Source organism: Fistularia commersonii, chromosome 7, assembly GCF_037954325.1.
Source record: "Fistularia commersonii isolate RoL2024-O1a breed Wild chromosome 7, RoL_Fcom_v1.0, whole genome shotgun sequence".
NCBI lineage: Eukaryota > Metazoa > Chordata > Actinopteri > Syngnathiformes > Fistulariidae > Fistularia > Fistularia commersonii.
Genome location: NC_141290.1, coordinates 6,407,464 through 6,428,411, shown reverse-complemented (window position 1 = coordinate 6,428,411; position 20,948 = coordinate 6,407,464). Strand labels below are relative to the sequence as shown.

Here is a 20,948-nt window from a genome sequence, read left to right as displayed (position 1 = left end):
AGTGCCTCATCTTCTTTCATGATCTCACCAGCTGTAAATCATTCAGACCCTGAAGGCGGTTCAAGAGAGACTTAAAAACAAACATCAACTTATAGGCTTTATTTTGAAACCACACGTCACAGGAAACACCTGGCAGATAAATAGAAAAGGAATTCCATCATACTTCTGAAGGCCTTGCAGTTGTTCTTGCGGTCAGTGTTCATAGCATGCAGAGGGCGTCACAGCTTCAGCAGCTTCTTGACGGCGTCCTTGTACCGCAGCGTGCCGCTCTCGCTCGCGCCCTGGTTCTTCATCCGTGTCACGGCGCCCCCGTATTCCTGCACGTCGTCGCGGGCCAGCAGCCTCTGCCGCGCCTCCTCGCCGCTCCCTTCCGCCCTCGCCAGCGTGTCCAGGATGCTCCTCTGCGAGCGGCTGCCTTCCCAGCTGTATTCCTCCATGTCAGCCGCTGTCTTCTCCGCCTCCCACGCCTCTGTTTTCTGCGGCGAGGGGGCGGGGGGGGGATCTTTCAGCTCACATGCAAAACCCTGGGGTCCTCCGACGCCCCTTTTTTGACGCCCTCCCCCTCGCGGAGATCGTATCTCTGCACCCGCACAACACGTCTCTTTGTATCGTCGCTTTGAGAAAAAAAAATAAACCCGCCCCGTCAAAATAAAAGCCCGTCTGGATCGGGTCCGAGCGGCAGAAAGAAACACCTGAGGGTTGATTGACAGCTGTAACGCGGGGGTAGGAGGGTTCCAGCACCGGATCACTGCTCGCCGGAATTAATGGTGGCCATCTCCTTAAGTGGGGAGATAAGATCACCTGGGTGGCCGTGAACAAGCGGCCCTTTGATGGCTCCTGTTACGGCGCCGGCTAAAGGGGGGCGCTTCCGTTGATTCTCCCCAGAAAAGGTCAGCGTCCCGGACCGGATGCCTTTTTGCAAAAGGACTGGAGGGGGAGGGTGTTTTCTTTTGGCGCGTTAGCAATCCGGGTCAACGCGTGCCGCGCCCCCGCCTCTGATTGGCCGGCATGCGTCATCGACGGCGCTCACTCACCCAGGACTCGTGGTAGAGCACCGTCAGCAGGTACATGGCGTAGTCGTAGTTCTGCTCCCTCAGCGGGCACCTGGGGGGGCCGGAAGGGACATCTGTAACTTCAGGTCCATCACACTCTGACCCCCAAACCCCCGGCCGCCTACCGGTCCGTGGTGATGCGGAGGGTGTCGTCATCCTTGTTGTAGCGCTCCCCGGCCAGCCTGGCCATCTTCTTCCTGGCGTGGTCGTCCAGGTTCAGGCTGGACAACGCCACCTAACCGAACACACACGCTTCGGGGTGAGGCGGCCTCTAAGCCCTGCCCCCTAGCCGGCTTCAGATGATGCGTTTAGAGGCGATATGGCGCTCAGGTCATTGGTCACACGGGATTAACCCCACCCTTTTTTTATATTCCAGTAAATAATGCGAGATAACTGGACAACACATGATTGCCAGGCGGCGGGGTGGGATGGGGTGGGGAGGGGGTGAATCAATTTTAGTTAAACTGATTAAATCTCTGGGCTTAATCCCCGGAGATTAACGTCACAGTAACCTTGCTGGAAATTTAGGGGGGGGGGGTGTCAGCAGAGCAGATGGCCGACGATTAACAGTACCGAATAACACCTGGGGGGGTCCTCGATGTTGCTTTCAGGGGCGCCTTTTGAATCGAAGCTGTCAGTATGTCACTCACACACACTCAATGCAAGCGAGTTGCATAAGTGACATGACTGTCCTTCCACTACATTAAAAAACAAACTGGTCTCCTGCGCCCCCCCCAACCACCACCACCAGTGTTTCCCAGTAAGTACGATTTAAGCGATCTGCTCGATGCTAAGCTAAATATGTGACGTGCCTGGTACCTACTGGATGGGGCTGTATATCAATGGATTAGGACTAAAGGGGATTACAGGGGAATATTAAAATGTACAATAACGGCAGTGTCATGATGTTTGTGCTCCGTTACATCCGTGAAACTGAATTTATCGGAATACACTCTCTAATCTGGATGTACTGTTTCTCGTACACGGACCGGATCCTCCCGGTTGGAGGGGGGGGCTCACCCTCAGGTGGACCACACGGGCCGAAGGGTTCCTGATGGACAGGCCGGCCGACACATAGTCCGTGGTTTCCACTTTGACGGGGAAGTGCCGGTCACACTCGGCGTCCGTGTCCAGGGTGGAGGGCCACTCGTTGCAGAACGCTGGCGGGGAGCGATGGCAGCGTGGGTTAGAAACGTGAACTCCACGGCGGAGGGAGGGGGTGTTCGGGGGCGCACACTCACGTTTCAGGGCTTGGCAATGCTTCTTGATGGCTCCGGGCGTCAGGTGGAGGAAGTTGGGTACCTGGGGGATTGTGGGTAAGGCAGATCAAACAGATCAACAGTCACGTGTAATCATCTAGTCCACCTTCCAAAACACGACGGTCGGACCTTTATCAGCTCCAGGTTGCCCTTCTTCTCTGGAGGAACGCCTCTGTTCACCGGGTAGCCCATCCTAACGGGCAGGGGGACGGAGCCGGGCCTGAAGGGCGTCGCAGACGGGTACACCGACATCCAGTCCTGATCCTCGGCCATCTTCTGCGTCCTTGGCTCACCTGCCTGAAGCCCCAGCCCCCCCACACGCATCAGATTTATGTTGCATTTCCTTCCTCCAGAAGTAAACCCATCTGAACACCTGGTTTTTGTGCTACGGGGCCTGCTTACATCTCTCCTGGGTCTCCTGGACAACGGTCCTCGACTGCTTCTGTCTGGGAGACCTGTGGAAGTCGAGAGGGTCTCAGAAGAAACCCAAAAGACACGAAAATCCCTCCCCAATTTTAAATGACTTCTCCTTAAAGCAGTAAGTTAAACAGGGCTTTTTATACTAAGCTGCAAACGCACAGATGACACTAGAAGCTGGCAAGCAGCAAATGCTAGCTGCTACAAATACATCAAGTCCACCGTAAGGTAAGTAGAAAAGTGGAGTTTTAAAATTTCAAGTTTTGTAGTGTTTGAATTAAAATGAACTACTTTAAACAGCACGTATTTAAACTGTCTTCTTGAGGATGCCCCAGAGGTGAGAGAGGTGGCCTTGGTACACGCAGCTAGCTGTTAAGCTAGGTAGCTGACCTAGCTCGATGCTAACACCACGGCGGTTTTCGAATTCCAAACGCAAACCCACCTTTCTTCTCCGCGGGATTTATAGATAAAGCCGTCGCGTAGGTCACCCTGCTCCCGGGTGATGCCACTCCGAGAGAGGAGATATTTATTCTGCTAAAGACAAGGAGCGCCTTCCCTGTGTGAAGAGCCATGGTCTCTCATCCACTACGGAACCCCAGGAGGGACAAAAAGCACCGGCGGCTCAGAACGCGAACACAAAAACTTGCCCCCTCTCGGTACACGCAGAGAGATAAGCCTTTTCTTCGGTTACGTATAATACACAAAATTAACCGAGTCTTTCCTAGCATGTAATGAACGTTAACGTCCGTGTTTACAACATAGTCGAAATAATGTGACCGTCCAACAGCTGCGTGAATCCGCCCTCCTTCCAGCCGCTGACGGAACAGATTCGGCGCGTTCAAAGACCGTCGTAAATCCGGCTCTCCACGGGGACGAAAGCCTTGCGATTTGTTTTTAACATTTTCATAATTATTGTTTTCCATTTCATTATTTTTTGTCAGTATTTGTAACGGTTTGTTTTCTCGCAGGACTTTCTCGTAAACCCCGAGTTAAACCAAGAAACGACACGCCCACATTCACAAATGGGGAGCGATATTGACTTGTTGCGGTGCTTTGCGTGTGAGGGAGAAAGTATTATTTCCTATGACACCTGAACGTATCAACGCATCACGGGAAAAATGCGGGATGCGAAGTCCCGCCAGACGGACGAACACTTGTCTTCCCTCCTGGACGTCCCAGCCCAGCTTCTCGTCCACGTCCGGCGCTTATTCCGTATTTATCACGTAGTTTAAACAGCTTTCTATCCGGTTTCTATTTTATTTTTATTTTTATTCCATTTTTTTCCCGGAGAAAACCACAGAAACAACAACAAATAAACAATAACGTGGTGTTTTTCCATTTTTTTTTTTTTTGTAACAATCTCTCATAAACAGCTTGTTTTTCGAGGTGGAAGGTAAGACGCGCTTTATTTTAAATGTATGAATTTAAAATTCCAGCTCAAGGTAACACGCTTTTTCGTTCACTTCTCTCAATTCCGCGGCGTCAGTGAACGCACCCCGCTCAGCTGGGTGTTGACAGGAGTGCTGGGGTTCTGCAGGTGAGGAGAAACATGTGGAGGTGGATCTGTGAGGTTTTTTTTTTAAATTTAAATTTCGATCGTCTGCGGTGGCCTCCCGTGCACGCCGGCATCCCGTTTCCCTCTAATTTGTCCGGCGTCCGCTCGCTTTGGTGGAAAGTCACCCAATCCTGTAACCGTAGACACCCACCCGGGGCCACCTGGGCACCGGGCAGGCCCGCCGCCGTGGGCTGCGAGGGGTGGAAACTCAATCTGTCAGCAGGTCCTCAGAGGCCCTGAGGACAAACGTGGACCCCGGGAGGTGGAGATGGCGGGCCTCCACCTATCATTCGCTCCCATCCGCTCAGATTTTCCTTTCAGCAGCATCCATCCCTCCATCCGTCTCACACACACACACACACACACACACAAAGACCTTGATAAAATATAATTTCTCGTAACTTGAACGCAACCCCCGCCCCTCCCAACTGTGAAAGTTCAGGTGTCCTCTCAGGTGTCCCGTCACAGTATCTCCGCCTGTTGTGTCACTCCTTCCACTCAGGGTATGGACACGGACGCCATCCTGCGGAGAGGCCTGTTCCCCGCTAGCCTCACCTAGCGAGTCCAACCGCCGGACGCCAAGCACCCCCCCCCTCTCCCCCCATCCCCGCCTTGAACATGGGCGAGAGGCGGTCGCGCTCCCTCCACATGACCTGCCACGTGCAGCAGGACTTCGGCAGCAGGATGGCCAGCTCGTTCATCGGCTGCAGCCCCAATGGTTACGCCAGCACCAGCATTTGCCTGGAGCCGGGAGCGGACGCCGAGCCCGCCGCCATCTCCGGGGGCCACTACTCTTCAGTTCCGGTGGAACCAGACCCGGCGGAGGTGAAGGATAGAGCAGGTTTTCCCCTCCGACCCCCGCCGGACATGAAGGACCCGGCGCTGCAGCTCCTCCATCGGCAGCCCTCCGTCACCTCCGCCCCGCTGCCGCTCCCGCGCTCCAGCTGGCTGCGGCACCACCACAAGGACTTCCACCGGCCATACGTCAAGACCAGCATGCAGGGGGACGTTTACAACTTCCTGGAGAGACCCGCCGGGCTCAAGTGCTTCCTCTACCACTTTCTAGTGTGAGTAGACATCTCTGCTGATGTTCCACCATAATCTCACAGGCGACCGGGATGACCTCGACCCCAGTCGGCAGGTCGACCCGGCACCTTCCTCCCTTCATCACCTTAAGTACTGCTCCTCCAGTGTTAGGTTCTGCCTCACAGTAACAAAAGTAGCGCTCTGCCCGTGTGTGTGTGTGTGTGTGTGTGTGTGTGTGTGAGCCAGCTCTGGGGATCTCCAAAGGGTTCCCAGGTTCCCTATCGCCAGGCGGTTTGGGCTGAGAGGACAGCGGCTAAGGATGCTACCAACAAAGACAATGAACAAAAAATATGAAATTCATTCATTCATTCATTCATTCATGATCTACTGGAGCCTATCCCTGCTGTGATTGGCCGAGAGGTGGGGCAGCATCAAGACATACAACCATTCAACCTCTCACTCACCCCTTTGGACAATTTAGGGTGTCAGTGTTGTTTTTAAAACTTTAATCCTCTTTTCTGAAGTTGTCGTTGTAAAGCCGCAGTTATGATAGCGTATAATGGTTGTGGGGAGGGAGGGGATGAGTCTTCACTAATTCTTTGTTGCAATAAAATAAAAAGACGCAAAAATCAATTTTCACGGCCGAGAGAAGGCGCTGCCACGTGACCGGGGATCTTCCCCAAAGTGTCCCGCGGTTCAGAGCCCCAGACGTGCCTTTAAGCTCCGAGGAGGATTTGCATGAGATTAGATGGAAATATCAATGGGTGGGTGCAAAGGAAAGGAAGGGTCTCTCAGAAAGTGCAGGTTTAATTCCCGGCCGATGACGGCACGCCACGGATTTCCATTGCATTAGCGGGTCGCCTGTTTACACCCCCCCTTCTATCCCCCCCATCATGGGTCTGGTTTGGTAAAAGTCCCCCTTCGCTCTGCTGTCGATTGGCTGAGAGGCAGTGGGGTATGAATTCAATGAAAGCAGTCAACGCAGCGGTTAGCCCCGCCCCCTCAGAAAACAAGTTCCCTTGTTTGCCCTCCATGTCCTCCTCTAGCCTCAAGGGCTTCCACAGGGTTCTCCAGGCTCCTCCCCGGGTCCAAACACATGCGGGAGCATCTGAATGGTCCAGACGTGTGCATGAGAGGGTGTGTATATATATGTGTGTGTTAGGGTGGTCCAGGCTGAGTAAGTCCATCACGACTTAAAATTATTTGTTGCAGAACAGATGTTCAAATTTGGATGTCCTCAACTATTCACCCTCTCATTCATATGTCATGTGGACAATTTTGTGTCTCCAGTGACTTCCTCTGGTCATCCCCCTCGTCAGATTTCACCTCTCTAGACTTTTCCAGGGCCATACCTCAACCTCTGTCGTCTTCCTCCAACTCCCTAGACTTTTCGCGGACTTACCTCAATACCTCTAGATGTTTCCAGGACTTACCCCCTCCTCTGTAAACCTTACAAGGGCCTGCCTCCCAACCCAAGCCCCTTCCAGGGCATACCCCCACCTCTCTAGACTTTTACAGGGCATACCTCAAAACTTTTCCAGTGCATACCTCCACCTCTTTAAACTTTTACAGGGCATACCTCTAGAGTCTAAAGGTATGCCTCAAGACTTTTCCAGAGCATCCCCCCACCTCTCTAAACTTTTACAGGGCATACTTCGACTTTTACATGGCATCCCATCACCTCTAGATGTTTCCAGGGCATACCTCCATACCTCTAGATTCTCCCAGGGCATACTTCACCTCTCTAGACTGACTTTTTTCAGGGTATACCTCATTACCTCTGGACTTTTGCAGGACATATCCCATCTTTCAAGATGTGTCCAAGACTTATCTCCACCTCTGTGGACCTTTCAAGGGCATACCTCTACCTGTCTGGACTTCCCCCACTTCCCTGGTCTTTTCCAAGGCATAGCTCAACATCTCAGGACTTTTCCAGGGCACACCTTGACTTCCCTTGACTTCCCTCCACTTGCTCCCTGGTCTCACCATAGATCACACTGTCATCTGCAAACATCACAAATCACAATGTAATCTGTTGTGGTGCTTTTATTTAATGCTGGGAATATGTTTTATTTGATTACGTGAGCTGTTACTGTGTCCCCAAGAATGCCCCAATCCTTAGATTCTCGATTTTAACGTGCAAAGAAAAAATAAATATCTCAGCTTATATTGGTTTTAGAAAAGTAAATTTAGATGTACCCAGATTGGTAACCTCAGAAGAAGACAGTCAGCACAGCTTACAGGAGCATATGGGAAATAAAGGCCAGACAGGCCAGTGAGAATAAACTGGTTACTTGGTTATGATGATATTAAAAATTGTGTGTAATAATGGAGTAATTACATAAAGAGGCTTTATTTTACATAATAACTGTGTGAAAATGATGCGATTACATAAAGAGGCATAACTTTCTGTCCTTCCCGTAGCTGGATGCCAGCATACAATGCAAATTTCCCATGTTAGCTCGAGTGGCCGTTGCGCTAATGAAAACAGTCCCGGCGAGCAGAAATCCCTGGGACTCGGGTCGCCATATGTGGACATGTGTCCAAAAAGAGTCTTATGCAATGGCGGGCGGACTCGGCGGCGCTCAGACGACCTGGAGCAATGATCCCCTCCACGTTGGGCCGCCCCTTTGAGTCTTTTACATAACTGGAGAGGGAACAACACCGCCTGTCCTCACCGTTCACCGCTGGCTGGCTACGTCACCTCTTCTCCAAGCGTACCTTCTCCTTAGACCTAATCTGCGGTCGGGAACGCTGGCGCAGCCAAGCATACTCTGGGATATCCCTCGGCTGGTTGACCCAAGTTGCTAATCCCCCCATTTTTTCACCTCTGACGTTCCCCTCGCCTCTTCGCCAGGGAACGGAACGGTGGAGATTAGATTAGGATTACACCGGTTGATCTCAGGGATCGCCTGTGAAATCTTTGTGTTTATGTCACTCTCCTTGGAATCATACCCCCCCACCCCCTGCCCCGGTAGCGTTTTGTCTGTAAAAGTACCTGTAAAGTGCATTTCCATTCCATATACCCCTGCATCTACTATGGTTGCGTTAGCTGCTAAAGGCTAACATAGAGACCTGGGGTCAAGGCGGTAAATTGTGATCCTCTTCCTCAGAATGGGGTCCTTTTTGATTGGTCACTCGCAACCCTGGGAGGAGATTTACATGTATTCATTTATTTTTTTATTTTTTTTATATATTTATACTTTTTGCCTTCGGACAAGATGATAGCTAAGCCAGGATGGAATATCCATGTTTATGGCCCGCGGCTGATGTGGTGTAATCCACCCTAAGCTCTTTCATGGACAGGACAGGGAAGGCGGGAGGGGGGGGGTGTCTTAAAAGAGGTCTGTCGTAGGGCAGCTCATGGATCGCCATGGTAACCATCAGGACGACTCGTACCCTCGCCCGTCGCTTCCCCTCAAGACCTGTAAAAAGCGACATGTATTACATAGATACTTGAAATTTCCCAACTGTGGGGTAATTCACGTCTGTTCCAACCAAAACGAGACACTATTACACCGTTATTACAGTGTAATAACACCATGCAGCTGTTAATAGGGACGCGGGTCTGTTTAGCATGGACAATTCGGGGTATTGTAGTTGTGACAAAGTTATGTATGTAGTTATGTAAGTCGACAGCAGCGTCATTCTTTAAGCTCAAATCCATGTATTCGGATAATATATAAATATATATACAAATGCATGTAATAACACTGTCATAAACGTCTTATAAGGTCAGTGTGTGGCTTCGGTGCTTTTAATCAGTGTTCAGCTTAAATGGCGATGTGACGACATATAGAACATCTGAGTCTGATCCTTCGGAAAAAAAAGAATCCTGAAAGATGAAGCTGCATGTGGGGGGGGGGTGGCTGAGGTTCCCGGTAACTTTGTTAACACGACAACGTGTCGCCCCTGAAAAGTGAGCCGCCGCCGTGACACTGGAAACCCAGGGTCAAGCCTGAAGTTGTCTTGCTCACACAAATAAGACAATTAAGACCCGCCGCTGTGACCCTGGCGGAGTTAGCTGTAGGTGTAGGTCTAGGCTGCGCGCTGCAACCGGTCTTAGCGACGGCGGGCGGCTCTGTGGTCGGTAATACCTGCTAAAGCCCCAGCTGTTTTGTTTTAATCAGATCCCGCGGTTTTGGCCCGGCCGGTTGAGGTCGGGCCAACGAGTGACCCAGTCAGCCCTGACTGCAGACACCTACCAGGGCTGGCAATAAGCTCCGGGGTGTATAAACACATGTATAACACATGAATAACACATGTATTACACATGTATTACACATGTACCTTCTTCTTCTTTGGCCTGCTCCCCTCAGGGGTCGCTAAAGCAATTCCACCGCCTCCATCTAAGCCTATTCTCTGTTTCCTCTTCTCTCACACCAGCTCACTTCATGTCCTCTTTCCCTCCATCCCGAAGTCTTCCTTCAGACCTCCTGCCTGGCAGCTCCAATCTCAGCATCTTTACATTCCCTCCTCTGTACATGTCTAAACCATCTCTGTCTGGCCTCTTTGACCTTCTCTCCAAAGCATCTAGCATGTGCAGTTCCTCTGATGGACTCATTCCTGATCATGATACTTCCTGGTCACTCCCACAGAGAACCTCAGCATCTTCAGTGCAACTGTCTCCAAACTATTCACCACCACTGTCTTGTAACCTTTCCTTTCATTCTGGCTGACACTCTTTTATCACATCTGTGACTTTTCTCCATCCATTCTATCCTGCTTGAGCCTGTTTCTCCACTTCTTCTCCACCATCTTGATTGCTTTGGACTTAAGAACTTAAATCCTCCACCTTCTTTATCTTCACTCCCTGTAGACTCACCGTAACACTTGGGTTCCTCTCATTCACACACATATATATTCTGTCATACCTCCCCCTCGCCAGAGTATTATCCACTTGCTCACTGCTCTCACTACAGATCAAAGTATCATCTGCAAACATCATGGTCCATAAAGGTTCCTGTCCATCACCACTGCAAACGAGAAGGGGCTCAGAGCTGATACGCGATGAAGTCCCACCTTCACCTTGAACTTCTCTGTTACACCTACAGCACACCTCACCGCTGTCTCACAGCGAGCATACATGTCCTACATGTCCAATCTTACATACAGTACTTCTCTGCCACTCCAGACTTCCTCATACATACTGTGGTTTTATCTCTTGGCACTCTGTCATATGCCTTTTCTAGGTCTACAAAGGCACGATGCAGCTCCCTCTGACCCCTGTACTTCTTTATTCGCATTCTCAAAGCAAATACTGCATCTGTTGTTCACTTTCTAGGCATGAAGCCATCTTGCTCTCAGTCTAGTTTATACTCCTCTTTCCCATAACTTCATTGTATGGCGTATCAACCTTATTCCCTTCATAGTTACCGCAATTCAGCACATCTCCCTTATTCTTAAAAATAGGCACCATTACAATTCTTCCCGCTCTCTAAGGTCCCGTTGAATAATCTAACCAGAAACTCTACCGCTGCCTCTCCTAGACACTTCCATACCCCTGCAGGTATTTCATCAGGACAAACTGCCTTTCCACTCTTCATCCTCTTCAATGCCCTCCTCTTTTCACCTATACTAATCTCCACAATTGTCACGTCTTCTACTCTTCTATCCTCATTCATCAACTCTCCAAAGTACTCTTTCCATCTTCCCATCACTCCTCTAGCATCTGCCAATACATTTCCCTTTCTCTCCTTCATCACCTGGACCTGCTGTACCTCCTTTCCACCTCTTTCTCTCTGTTTCGCCAACCTGTATAAATCATTCTCTCTCTCCTTACTGTCCAACTGAGCATACAAGTCATCATGTGCCCTTTGTTTGGCCTTTGCTACCTCTACCTTTACCTTGCGCTGCATCTCGTTCATTGTCTACACCACTTGTCGCCTGCACAGGGGGATGCGTCGGTAGCCAGAGTCAAACCCAGCTGTCACTGGGGGAGCGGGAGGCGGGGGGTTTAATCCACACCTGTCAATCACAGGGCCTCGGCTGAACACTTCACCCTCTTATTCACATCTACCACTCCAGTTACCGAGGAGCACTTGTGATTGACACCTCTGCCAAGTGGGTGTGGGCGGCCTTTTGTCTCGACAAATAACACCGTCACAACAATCAGTCACCTCCATAAATGTGGCGGAGGAGGATGTCGACGCCAAACGTGACTTTCGTGTATGCGTGTGTGTGTGTGAGTGTGTGTGAATGGGGGGGGGGGGGGTTATTAATCCTCATCCAGTGAAATCAGTGTCCCATCTGCCCAACATGTCTGCCTGTGCACACACACACAGGGAATCCTTCCCAGTACTTTTTTTTACGGTACACATCCATCCATTCATCATTTCTGTATATATATATATATATATGTCCGGATCTATACATCTATATATAGATCTAGATATATATATGTATGTATAGATAGATGGATAGATAGATAGATATGAATAATAATTAATAATAATACACAGCATTCTCTTACGCAACCCCTTCAGCATATGGCGTGTAATCCAGCTGGTTGTACATAACATCAGAACCGTGTGTGTGTGTGTGTGTTTTAAAAAGCAAGCAGGAACACGACAGCATGTAAACGCACGCCCTTTTTAAAAGCACTTAAAAGATGGGGATTATTTCAGAGGGGGGGGGGCGACGCTCTTAATCCGCTGCGGGGTCTTTTGAACAAGTTTAAGCCCCGCCCCCTGAAGGTACGGCGTGAAAAGTTCAGATTGGATGGATGAATGAGTGAACGCCATCCATCCCTCCTCACTGTTGCCAGGAGCAACGCCCCCCCCCCGCCATGACTGAAGGTTCTCTGTTTCCACCCACAGCTTCCTCATGGTCCTGGTGTGCCTCATCTTCAGCGTCCTGTCCACCATTGAGCAGTACGCCGACTTCGCCACCGGCTCGCTCTTCTGGATGGTGAGCTTCACGTCCGACCCCGAAGATGAGGAGAGGGAGGGAAGGTCGAAGGAGGGGGTCGGGGGTCGGGGGTCGGGGGTCACGGGGCAGAGCGGTGCCTTCTTTGTCCACAAGATGGCAGCAGAAGATCTCAGAAGGAGCGGGTCTCGCCGGCCATCTTACACCTGAGTCCTAAAACTACCCAGGGTTTGCAGCCCACGCTTCCCGTGTAGGCTCTTCATGCATGTGTGTGTGTGTGTGTGTGTGTGTGTGAGGGGGAGGCAGAAGGGGCGGAGCCTAACGGGTGCTGTTTTGCAGAACTGGAGAGCTTCCAGCAGGTAGACGTGGTGACGGCACACACTCGTCCTTATCTCCTCCCCCCCTTTCCTCGTGGCCTTCAGCGGCCTCGTCGCCAATCAGAAACAACTGTGTGTGTGTGTGTGTGTGTGTGCACGTGTGCGTGTGTGTTCAAAATGCACACCGGTTGTGCGGCTCCACGCCTTAATAAGATAGTAGCCCGACTGTGTGTTTGAGTAAGTGTGTGTTTGTGTTTTAGTAGCTCATCTGTGTGTTTGCGAATGTGTGTGTTTGTGTTTTAGGGGGCGGAGCCACGCCAGCGCTGTTACGTTTTTTTGGCGGCGGCGGCGGCGGGGGATGCGGGTGGGTGGGGGTTATACTTAGAAAGTCCAGAGCTGGTTGTCATCTGTGAATTACAGGCTGCTTGTTTTGGATGACGGACTGGACATTGGGCCTTGAGGATATTTGGCCTTCAGGGCGGCTGCCAAGATAAAGCCAGCCGCACACACACACACACACACACACACCTCCTTTTTGTCTTCTCCTGCATCCTTACTGTGCAAGTTCTGCAACCCATATGATTGTGGAGGCCGGGATACACGCTTGGTTGAATTTGGTTTCCACAAAGCCGGCTGAGGAGGAGGCCCGTCCAAAACAAACATGGCTGTTACGTAACTGCTCACTCAGGGCAGGCAGGTAATGATTACCTGTATTGATCGGCGATTCGCACGCCAGTGTTCTCGACGGTACACGGGGAAGTGCATGCGTGTGTGTAATACCCTTCTCGGCTTATTACACGGTTATTACACGTGTTATTACCGTGTAATAATGCTCTGTTTAATACGCTCACCTTTTTCAAGAAGGCAGACGAGGCAATCAGCGCTAATCGGGTTTTAATCTGTGGTTCTCGCAAACATCCATCTTGACAAGATTACAGTGCCGCCGACCATCGGCTGTTTTCAGTAAACATGGCGTTTTCCTGCCGCCTGATGCAGGCCGGGAGCCCGAACATCTGGGTGACCCATTTTCTGGAATTATGGCGAATAATCCCTTCAAATTTCCAGAATTCACTCACACCTTTTTGACTTTCAAATGTCACCCAGCTGGCTCCCCTGCCCAATGGCGTTGGCATTGTTTTGCTCTGCCGCGCTATCAAATTATGTTTGCAACTAAAATGTTTGTGTGCGTGATGCAACTGCAAAACACCCCCCCCCCCCTTGTTTGTGCACTTTAATTGCTTCTCCCCGCAGACAATAACGCCACGGCTGATTGGCCGAGCTGAACTGGCACTGATGTCACAGGAAGTCTGGCTCTCCAAACACAAATGAATGAATGGATGAGCGAATGAACGAATGACAGGCGAGGTGGCGCCTTGGCAGCTTAACCCTCTGGTTTGCCATCTAATATTGATCTGATCCTTTTTTTTTCTGTAGATAGAAATAGAAGTTAGAAATAGAAGTTATTAAAAGTGCATAGAGGAGTTATAACAATGTAATTACCTTGTAATTACAATGTAATAAACCACTTCTCTTTTTTTTTTTTTTAATGTTTGCGTTAGCATTGTCGCCATCTTTCTGCATGACTCCAGTCAGGTGACCACCTGAAGGGGGTCAATGAGAACCCCGGACAACGTTTTCCCCGGTCGCACCGACACGAGAGCGGCACCTCTCTCCGGCCGAGGCGGCGCCTCGCGTGACGGACAGGTGGTTGTTTTTCGGGCGCCGCGGCGTCGTGTTATTGCAGCAGGATAAGGTTTCGTCCGAGCAGGCAGCCCGGGGGCAGGAGATGACCACCCACCCGGGGCCTCCACTCAGATGATGGTGGCTAAATATTATGGTACTTGGTGGCCGGGAAACCCAGCCCTCACACCGATTTAATTAATTCACACACACACACACTCACACAAATGTGGATCACGTGAGCCATCGGTGGAATCTGAAGGCCTCGGATGTTCTCACCCTGCGATGGCGGCGCTTTCAAAACCCTCGGCTGTTATCAGCCTCCATCTTCTCCGGGCTGCCGGGTGGTCTCGGTTGTTTGTTTTTTTTCTCTCGACGTAACTCGCTCGTATGAGACTCTCCACACGGAGCAGCTCCCGACCGCTTCAGGACGATCTGCAGAAATTCACCTCGGACAGATGCCGGCTCCACGTGGGCGGCCTTCTGCCTCGACTGATCACAGTGGGATCGGGACGGTTGGGAGGCTAATCTATTATTGCTAATAACAACAGTGCTAACCCTTAGCAGTGCATGGCAGCATAAGTGGGTGCTAGCCTAATGCTAAGGCTAAAGCTAATACAAAGAGGATTGGAGGATGGCTACCTGGATGGTTGCTCCTCCACAGGCCTTCTCTCCAGGCCAAAGGAACAGTGTCAAATGTCTGCGGAGTCATCCAGGTCAAGAAAATCAAGTCCAGTTGCTACGACAAGACGATTTTGACAAGAATGTCATTGTTTTTTTTGTCCCCCCCCTTGCAGGAGATCGTGCTGGTGCTGTTCTTCGGCACGGAGTACGTGGTCCGCCTGTGGTCGGCAGGCTGTCGCAGCAAGTACGCCGGCATCAAGGGGCGTCTGCGCTTCGTCAGGAAGCCCATCTCCATCATAGGTGCACCTGGCGTTTCCTCTGTTCCCTCGAAGTAACCACGGATGTGGTGAATCGGTTCTTGCGTATGCATAGATCTCCAGGGAGCTAGTCGCTACATCACTTGCAAAGCCTTTGCCTTAGCACCTGTGTGAAGGGCACACTTATCCCAAACCCTGTTCTCCTCCTTTCTCTGCAGATCTGATCGTGGTCATCGCCTCCATCATCGTGCTCGGTGTTGGCTCCAATGGCCAAGTTTTCGCCACGTCCGCCATCAGGTACGACGCCCCCCCGAACCCCGTCCTCTGGTTTAACTCCTCCTCCCTTAGGCTGTGGTGGGAGAAGAAGCTGACAAGTTGCCAGCAGGGTGATGAGATGTTTGTTGCAGGGGCATCCGTTTCCTCCAGATCCTTCGCATGCTACACGTGGATCGCCAAGGAGGAACGTGGAGGCTTCTGGGATCCGTGGTCTTCATTCACCGGCAGGTAAGCGCCCCGACTGGCCCGTCTGCGCAACTCGTACCCTTTCAGACCGTTTGGATCTTCATCATAGCGCCGGCTACTTCCAGCGATGACCTTCTCCTCCGCCTCGCTCTCAGGAGCTGATCACGACGCTCTACATCGGCTTCCTGGGCCTGATCTTCTCGTCGTACTTTGTCTACCTGGCGGAGAAAGACGCCGTGGACGAGGAGGGCAAGACGGGCTTCTCCAGCTACGCCGATGCCCTGTGGTGGGGCGTGGTAAGGGAAACAAAAGCTCGGAGAAGAAGCCCTCCGAGCTTCACTCCGCCATGTGAATTATGGGAATCCGTTTGAGCGCCACTCGAGTCGCCCGGCCTCTCTGACGCACTCGAAGGGCCACATCTCGCGCACGTCGGAATGGATTCCTCTCAAGAGGGTTAGCGAATTATAGCTACAATGCCCTTTGGAGTGGAGCTTTAAGCGGGAGAAACAGAGATGGGTGACCACCCTGGATGGACCAATTACCCCCGTCCTCCCGCCGCCTCCTCTCCTCACCGGCTCCTTTTACAAAGCATGTGTCCGCCGCGACGCTTGGTCTTCACCATGTTCCCCTCATGCCCCCCCCCCCCCCCCCCCCCCCCCCCCCCCCCGACCCCCAACGAGTGGTTAATTAAACATTTGAATTGAAAGCGCGGTAGTAATGAGAAACCTATGGCGGCCTTGTGCGCAAGGGTTGGCGCCCCACAAAGAAAGGGGTAATAAACCATTCACCTTGGGACTCTCTGCCTCACAGAACTTCCCCAGTGCCAATACAAAGTGTCAGTTCCCTTAATTAAATCTGTAATTGCGGGATTACGACTTTCTTTCTTTCTCGCAAGGGTGAGCGGGGTCGCGGCGCTCCTCTGCAAGTCAAAGTGGAGTTGTTATTTGTGTGTCACAAAACGTAGCAGGGGGATTTTTGCACCTTTTCTTTCTTCTCGCTGTGACTGTAGCACCCCCACGTCCGCGACCCAAATCCCCCCCCGCCACCCGCAGAAACGCATGGTTTCCCCGCCGCGACCAAAATAGCTTCACGCAAACTTCGCTCTCCTTCTCTTGCTGCTTGGCGCTCCGCCGTCGGGGCCTCGCAGGTGCGGGGCACAGCTGGAGGACGAACCGATTCATACCCTCCTCCGGGCTTCTCTTCTTCTGCCAGATTGCTGAAAGTTAGGTAACGACTGCTTGATTATTTACCTTCCACCGGTCCAGAACAAAGTATTCGAGCTGGTCACGAGCCCGGAGGGGAGGGGAGGGGGGGGAGTGTTCGCTGAAACCCCTATGCTTGAAGCGGCAACCAAGCAAAACATGGGAACTTGGCTTCGGCTCTTGTGGAAGTTCAGGCGTTTTCACCGAGAACTACCCAAAACTGCGCTCCTAGAGGTCCACGGCAATCGGCATCACATGTCAGCAGACCAAGCTGCTGAAAAGCTGCTCAACTGAAGGGGGAAAACAAATTAAACAACCCCTCCAAAAAAAAAGAAAACTAGTCAGTGTGTCACAAACAAACGGCAGCTCATCGTAGTTGGAGCAGTGAGTATGGAAGTCATATGACATTCTTGTCGGTGTTTCTGTAAATCCTGCTCCGTGAGCACAGCTGCACTCGTGGCTATGAAGCCGCCACACACACGTGCACACACACACACATTAATTACAACCCCTACAGTTAGAATGAGGGTGCTCTGCAAGTCAACCATTCTGCCATGATGGCGGACATTGTTTGGTCATTGGGTTTGAGGATGAGGGATTAACCCCCTCCACCCTAGTCTTCACAAAAGCCCTTTTAAGTACCCCACCTTTGTGTGAAAAACATGGCTCGCGTGAGCGATGCCCCCCCCCCCCATCTATAGACACCCACGGTACGCCAAGTGTGCTTAAGTGAACCAGCAACCAATCCAAACACTTCTATTCTGTGGAGGTTATTGACTGAGGTTGTGGGCTTCCTATGGGCTTGTGGATGTTGATACGAGAGGCAGAAGAGAAAAAGGAGCCCTCGTCGATCCTGGCGAGTTCCCCGTCAAATCACGAGCCAATTGTCTGATGACAGCTTTTGCATAGAGCAGGTCTGGACCACACTCTTTGAGATAAACCCAACTTTCTGCCAGGAGCGAGCACTTGGAGACAGTGCTGAGGAGACATTGCCTTTTGTAGGAACCTTAGACGGATCCCAGCTCAATGCGGGCGGCCTTCGACCTGGATAGAATGGGAGAAGGCAAGAGCCAAGAGGGCAAGAGGGCCAGATGCTGCAGTAGCCACGCTCCCTGCGAACCTGCCCAATGAGATAGCCTAAGGACTCAGGAGAACATTTGAGGCTACTGTCATGCACTGATGAAGGGACATGAGGGCACACAGGATGTGAAGAGGGTTGGGAATGAAGGGGTTGCATCATGGGAAACCCCTCCGCAGAGGTAGCCTATAGCTACATAATTCGGGGTTAGGCTTGTGCTAATAAGCTTCTTCTTAGACAAAGACAGGGTGTCTGCCAGAGGTCAAGAAGGAATCTTTGTCAATCTGGGAACCCCATTTAGGGTTCTCATATCTGGGATGGAGCACAATATGTGAGGTATAACAGGTTCAGAAGGAGTCAACCTAAAGTACTGCAGTAAACTGCCATATCAGCGTGGGGACACTCGAGGGCGACCTTCACCAGAGGCGAGGAGAACTCACTGTGGTCTCTCCACAGGTGACAGTGACCACCATCGGCTACGGAGACAAGATCCCTCAGACGTGGATCGGGAAGGCCATCGCCTCCTGCTTCAGCGTCTTCGCCATCTCCTTCTTCGCCCTGCCCGCCGTAAACGCAGATCCATTCTTTCAGTTCTGGATGAACAGGCTCATTGCCCGCGAAAAAGTCGGTATCATCAGCTGTTATTTTTCCCCCTCGATCAGGGCATCCTGGGCTCCGGGTTCGCCCTCAAGGTCCAACAGAAGCAGAGGCAAAAGCACTTCAACCGGCAGATCCCCGCGGCAGCCTCTCTCATCCAGGTAAATCTGACCAGGTATCGGTATTTGAACTGATCGTCAAGAGACCTTGTCATGTGACCTTTGCCTTTCCCAACAGACACTTTGGAGGTGTTATGCAGCTGAGAAGCCTGGCGGCTGCGCCGCAACATGGAAGATGTACGTGCTGACCCCGGAGCCCATCCCCGCCGGGGAGTCTGAAAACTCCAGCCCAACCATCAGGAAGCTGAACATAGCGGTAATCGTCGGACTCGACTTCGTCTTTGTCGGAAACAAAGCCGCACGTTTCGCCCTTTCATTGTCACAACACTAAAACCCAGTATGAAACTGCTCGTGTTCTCCCGGTGTCTGCATTGGGTTCCTCGGGGTTCCTCCCACAGTCCAAGAACATGATGGAGGTTCATTATAGAACTTACATTGTCCAGATGTGCGGACGAGAGGGTGATTGGTGGTTGTTTCTGCGTTTCTCAACCACTTCCCTGAGGTACACTAGATGGTCGGTTGTGACGTGTAGCTAATTACCTTCGTAGTTAAGAATCAGTGATGCAGGTAAGGGATAGCAGTGATGGAAGTAGGGAGGCGATTTGAAAAGGAAAAATACAAACCGGAGAGGGCGCCGACTCCGCTGGGTTTGTGGGTAAATGCTATCAAACAGTGTCGCTCACCGCTCAAGCGCAGTGCCGTCTGGACGGCAAAGACGCATCACTTCAAAACAACAACGTGGACTATTCTGTAGAACACAAAAGCCTGATGTATCGAAGACATGTTTGCACATGAGACTTGAGCCAACGGATGTTTGTGGACATGTTCAACTCTTGACCAGTGTGCCTTTTGCTGGGTGGAAGTGGCGTCGGACAAAACTTCAGTGACCACATCTTACAGCCTGGGAGCCTCATGTGACCCTTTGGGAGCCCTTGTCCGGCCAACGAGGGGTCAATCAGAACATGAATGATAAAACATTCTTGTGAAATCTTCTTATCGCGGCAGCTTGACTTGAGTTTGTTCACTCCTCATCCCCGAGGCTTCTTCAGTTCTGATGACCTGTTGGGAGTTTCCCGATATAGTTATATTGGGAAAGGGTTGTGGGCAGGCTCGTACTGTAAATGGGAGAGTTGATTGGCGGAAACTAGGTCTAAGGGGGTTGCTATGCTAACGGGGGCGTCGTGCGTTCAGAACAAAGGAGCAACTTTTTCAACAAGAATTCACCGCGACCTGGATGACTGAGAACCTCTGAAGACAATGACGAAACATGTGTTCCGTTCATGTTTCACAAGTGTGTTGCTTTTCTGTTATCGTTGGTTCGGCCCTTAGGTTTCTCACATAGCCCCTTGTAACAATTATGTGCCCGCCCCTGGAATACATGTCGATTCTATATCCGTATGAGAATATGAATTGTTGTTTTGTGACATTTTTGCTTGCCGATGTGCCGCAGGATTTGTCCAAAAATGTGCTGTGTCTCAAAACAGATTGAAAAGCACTGTATGACACGTGAATGAGAGTGCGAGTGGTTGTCAGTATCTACAAGTGGTCCTGTGATGGATCCAGGGGGAACCCCGCCCCTCTTCCAATGGCAGCTGGGACGGGCTCCAGCCACCCTGTGGTCCCGGCTGAAAGAAGAATGAATGAGTAGGTTGATTGATGACGTTCCGTTTTCCATCTTCCCCGGAGGTGATGCCACAGAAAGCAGAGCATCCTCCTCGGCGGTCACCTTCCACGGCAACATTAGCTATGTTGCTCCTCGGCCGAGATATTTTCCCACAAACACACACACATGCGGAGGGACACACATAAACACACACTTGTCGCCCCCCTGTTCCTCCAAAGGTCTGACTTGAGGCCTTTGTCTCCCCGGGACAAAGGCCCAGTCAGTGTAGATGATGTCACCGCCGCCTTGCTCATGGGAGTAAACCTTTGTCTAGTAGAACAACAACAAGAAAATCTTTGTGTAGCTTTGAACCCACATGCGTCGGCGGGGATGGAGGTGGCTTCCGCTCCTTTCTCCTCCGGCATGTGACTTTCTCCCCTAGCTCTCCTCCGTGACCTTTCCTCACTCCGCTTTCCTGGTTCCCCTCCAGAAGAAAAGTCACTTCAGTATGTCGGTAGTTCGTCGCATTCAAGGTGGAGGTGGGAGTGCATCAGGGAGCAACTCTGAGCCCCTTCTTGTTGGCTTTGGTGATGGACAGTCAAAGGTCAGATGGGAATCTCCATGTGTTCAGATGACACTGATTTGTAGTGAGGAACAGCTGGAGGTATGCTCTGGAAAGGATGACTGGCGGTCAGAATACATGTTTGTGGATGACAGGAACCCAAGAGGAACAGTGAGTGGAGATAAAGAAGGTGGAGCAGTTAAGGTTCAGAGCAACAGAGAAAAGTGTCAGGGGTGATTAAACAAGTGTACATGAAGGAGGTGAGACCAGC

The 20,948-nt window shown here is 51.3% G+C and overlaps 2 protein-coding genes across 3 annotated transcripts in view; one reads left to right on the top strand and one right to left on the bottom strand.

Annotated features, from left to right (window-relative positions):
- Positions 1 to 84: 84 nt before the first annotated feature.
- Positions 85 to 3,550, bottom strand: mrps35 (mitochondrial ribosomal protein S35). Its single transcript, XM_086149377.1, has 8 exons — positions 3,171 to 3,550; positions 2,714 to 2,766; positions 2,441 to 2,608; positions 2,294 to 2,354; positions 2,073 to 2,212; positions 1,178 to 1,287; positions 1,035 to 1,104; positions 85 to 476 (listed from the first exon to the last, which is right to left on the bottom strand). Exons 1-8 carry the CDS (start codon positions 3,298 to 3,300, stop codon positions 219 to 221), a joined length of 990 nt encoding a protein of 329 aa, XP_086005503.1. The 5' UTR covers positions 3,301 to 3,550; the 3' UTR covers positions 85 to 218.
- Positions 3,551 to 4,874: 1,324 nt separating this feature from the next.
- kcnq1.2 (potassium voltage-gated channel, KQT-like subfamily, member 1.2) overlaps positions 4,875 to 20,948 on the top strand; it is a 79,198-nt gene continuing 63,124 nt past the window's right edge. For both annotated transcript variants that reach the window (XM_086148795.1, XM_086148794.1), the window contains exons 1-9: positions 4,875 to 5,350; positions 12,128 to 12,218; positions 14,971 to 15,097; positions 15,273 to 15,351; positions 15,462 to 15,558; positions 15,672 to 15,812; positions 18,253 to 18,363; positions 18,459 to 18,554; positions 18,631 to 18,768. In XM_086148795.1, coding sequence (XP_086004921.1) covers positions 4,902 to 5,350; positions 12,128 to 12,218; positions 14,971 to 15,097; positions 15,273 to 15,351; positions 15,462 to 15,558; positions 15,672 to 15,812; positions 18,253 to 18,363; positions 18,459 to 18,554; positions 18,631 to 18,768 — 1,329 coding nt within the window. In that variant the 5' untranslated portion in view covers positions 4,875 to 4,901. The remainder of the gene's footprint in view (positions 5,351 to 12,127; positions 12,219 to 14,970; positions 15,098 to 15,272; positions 15,352 to 15,461; positions 15,559 to 15,671; positions 15,813 to 18,252; positions 18,364 to 18,458; positions 18,555 to 18,630; positions 18,769 to 20,948) is intronic.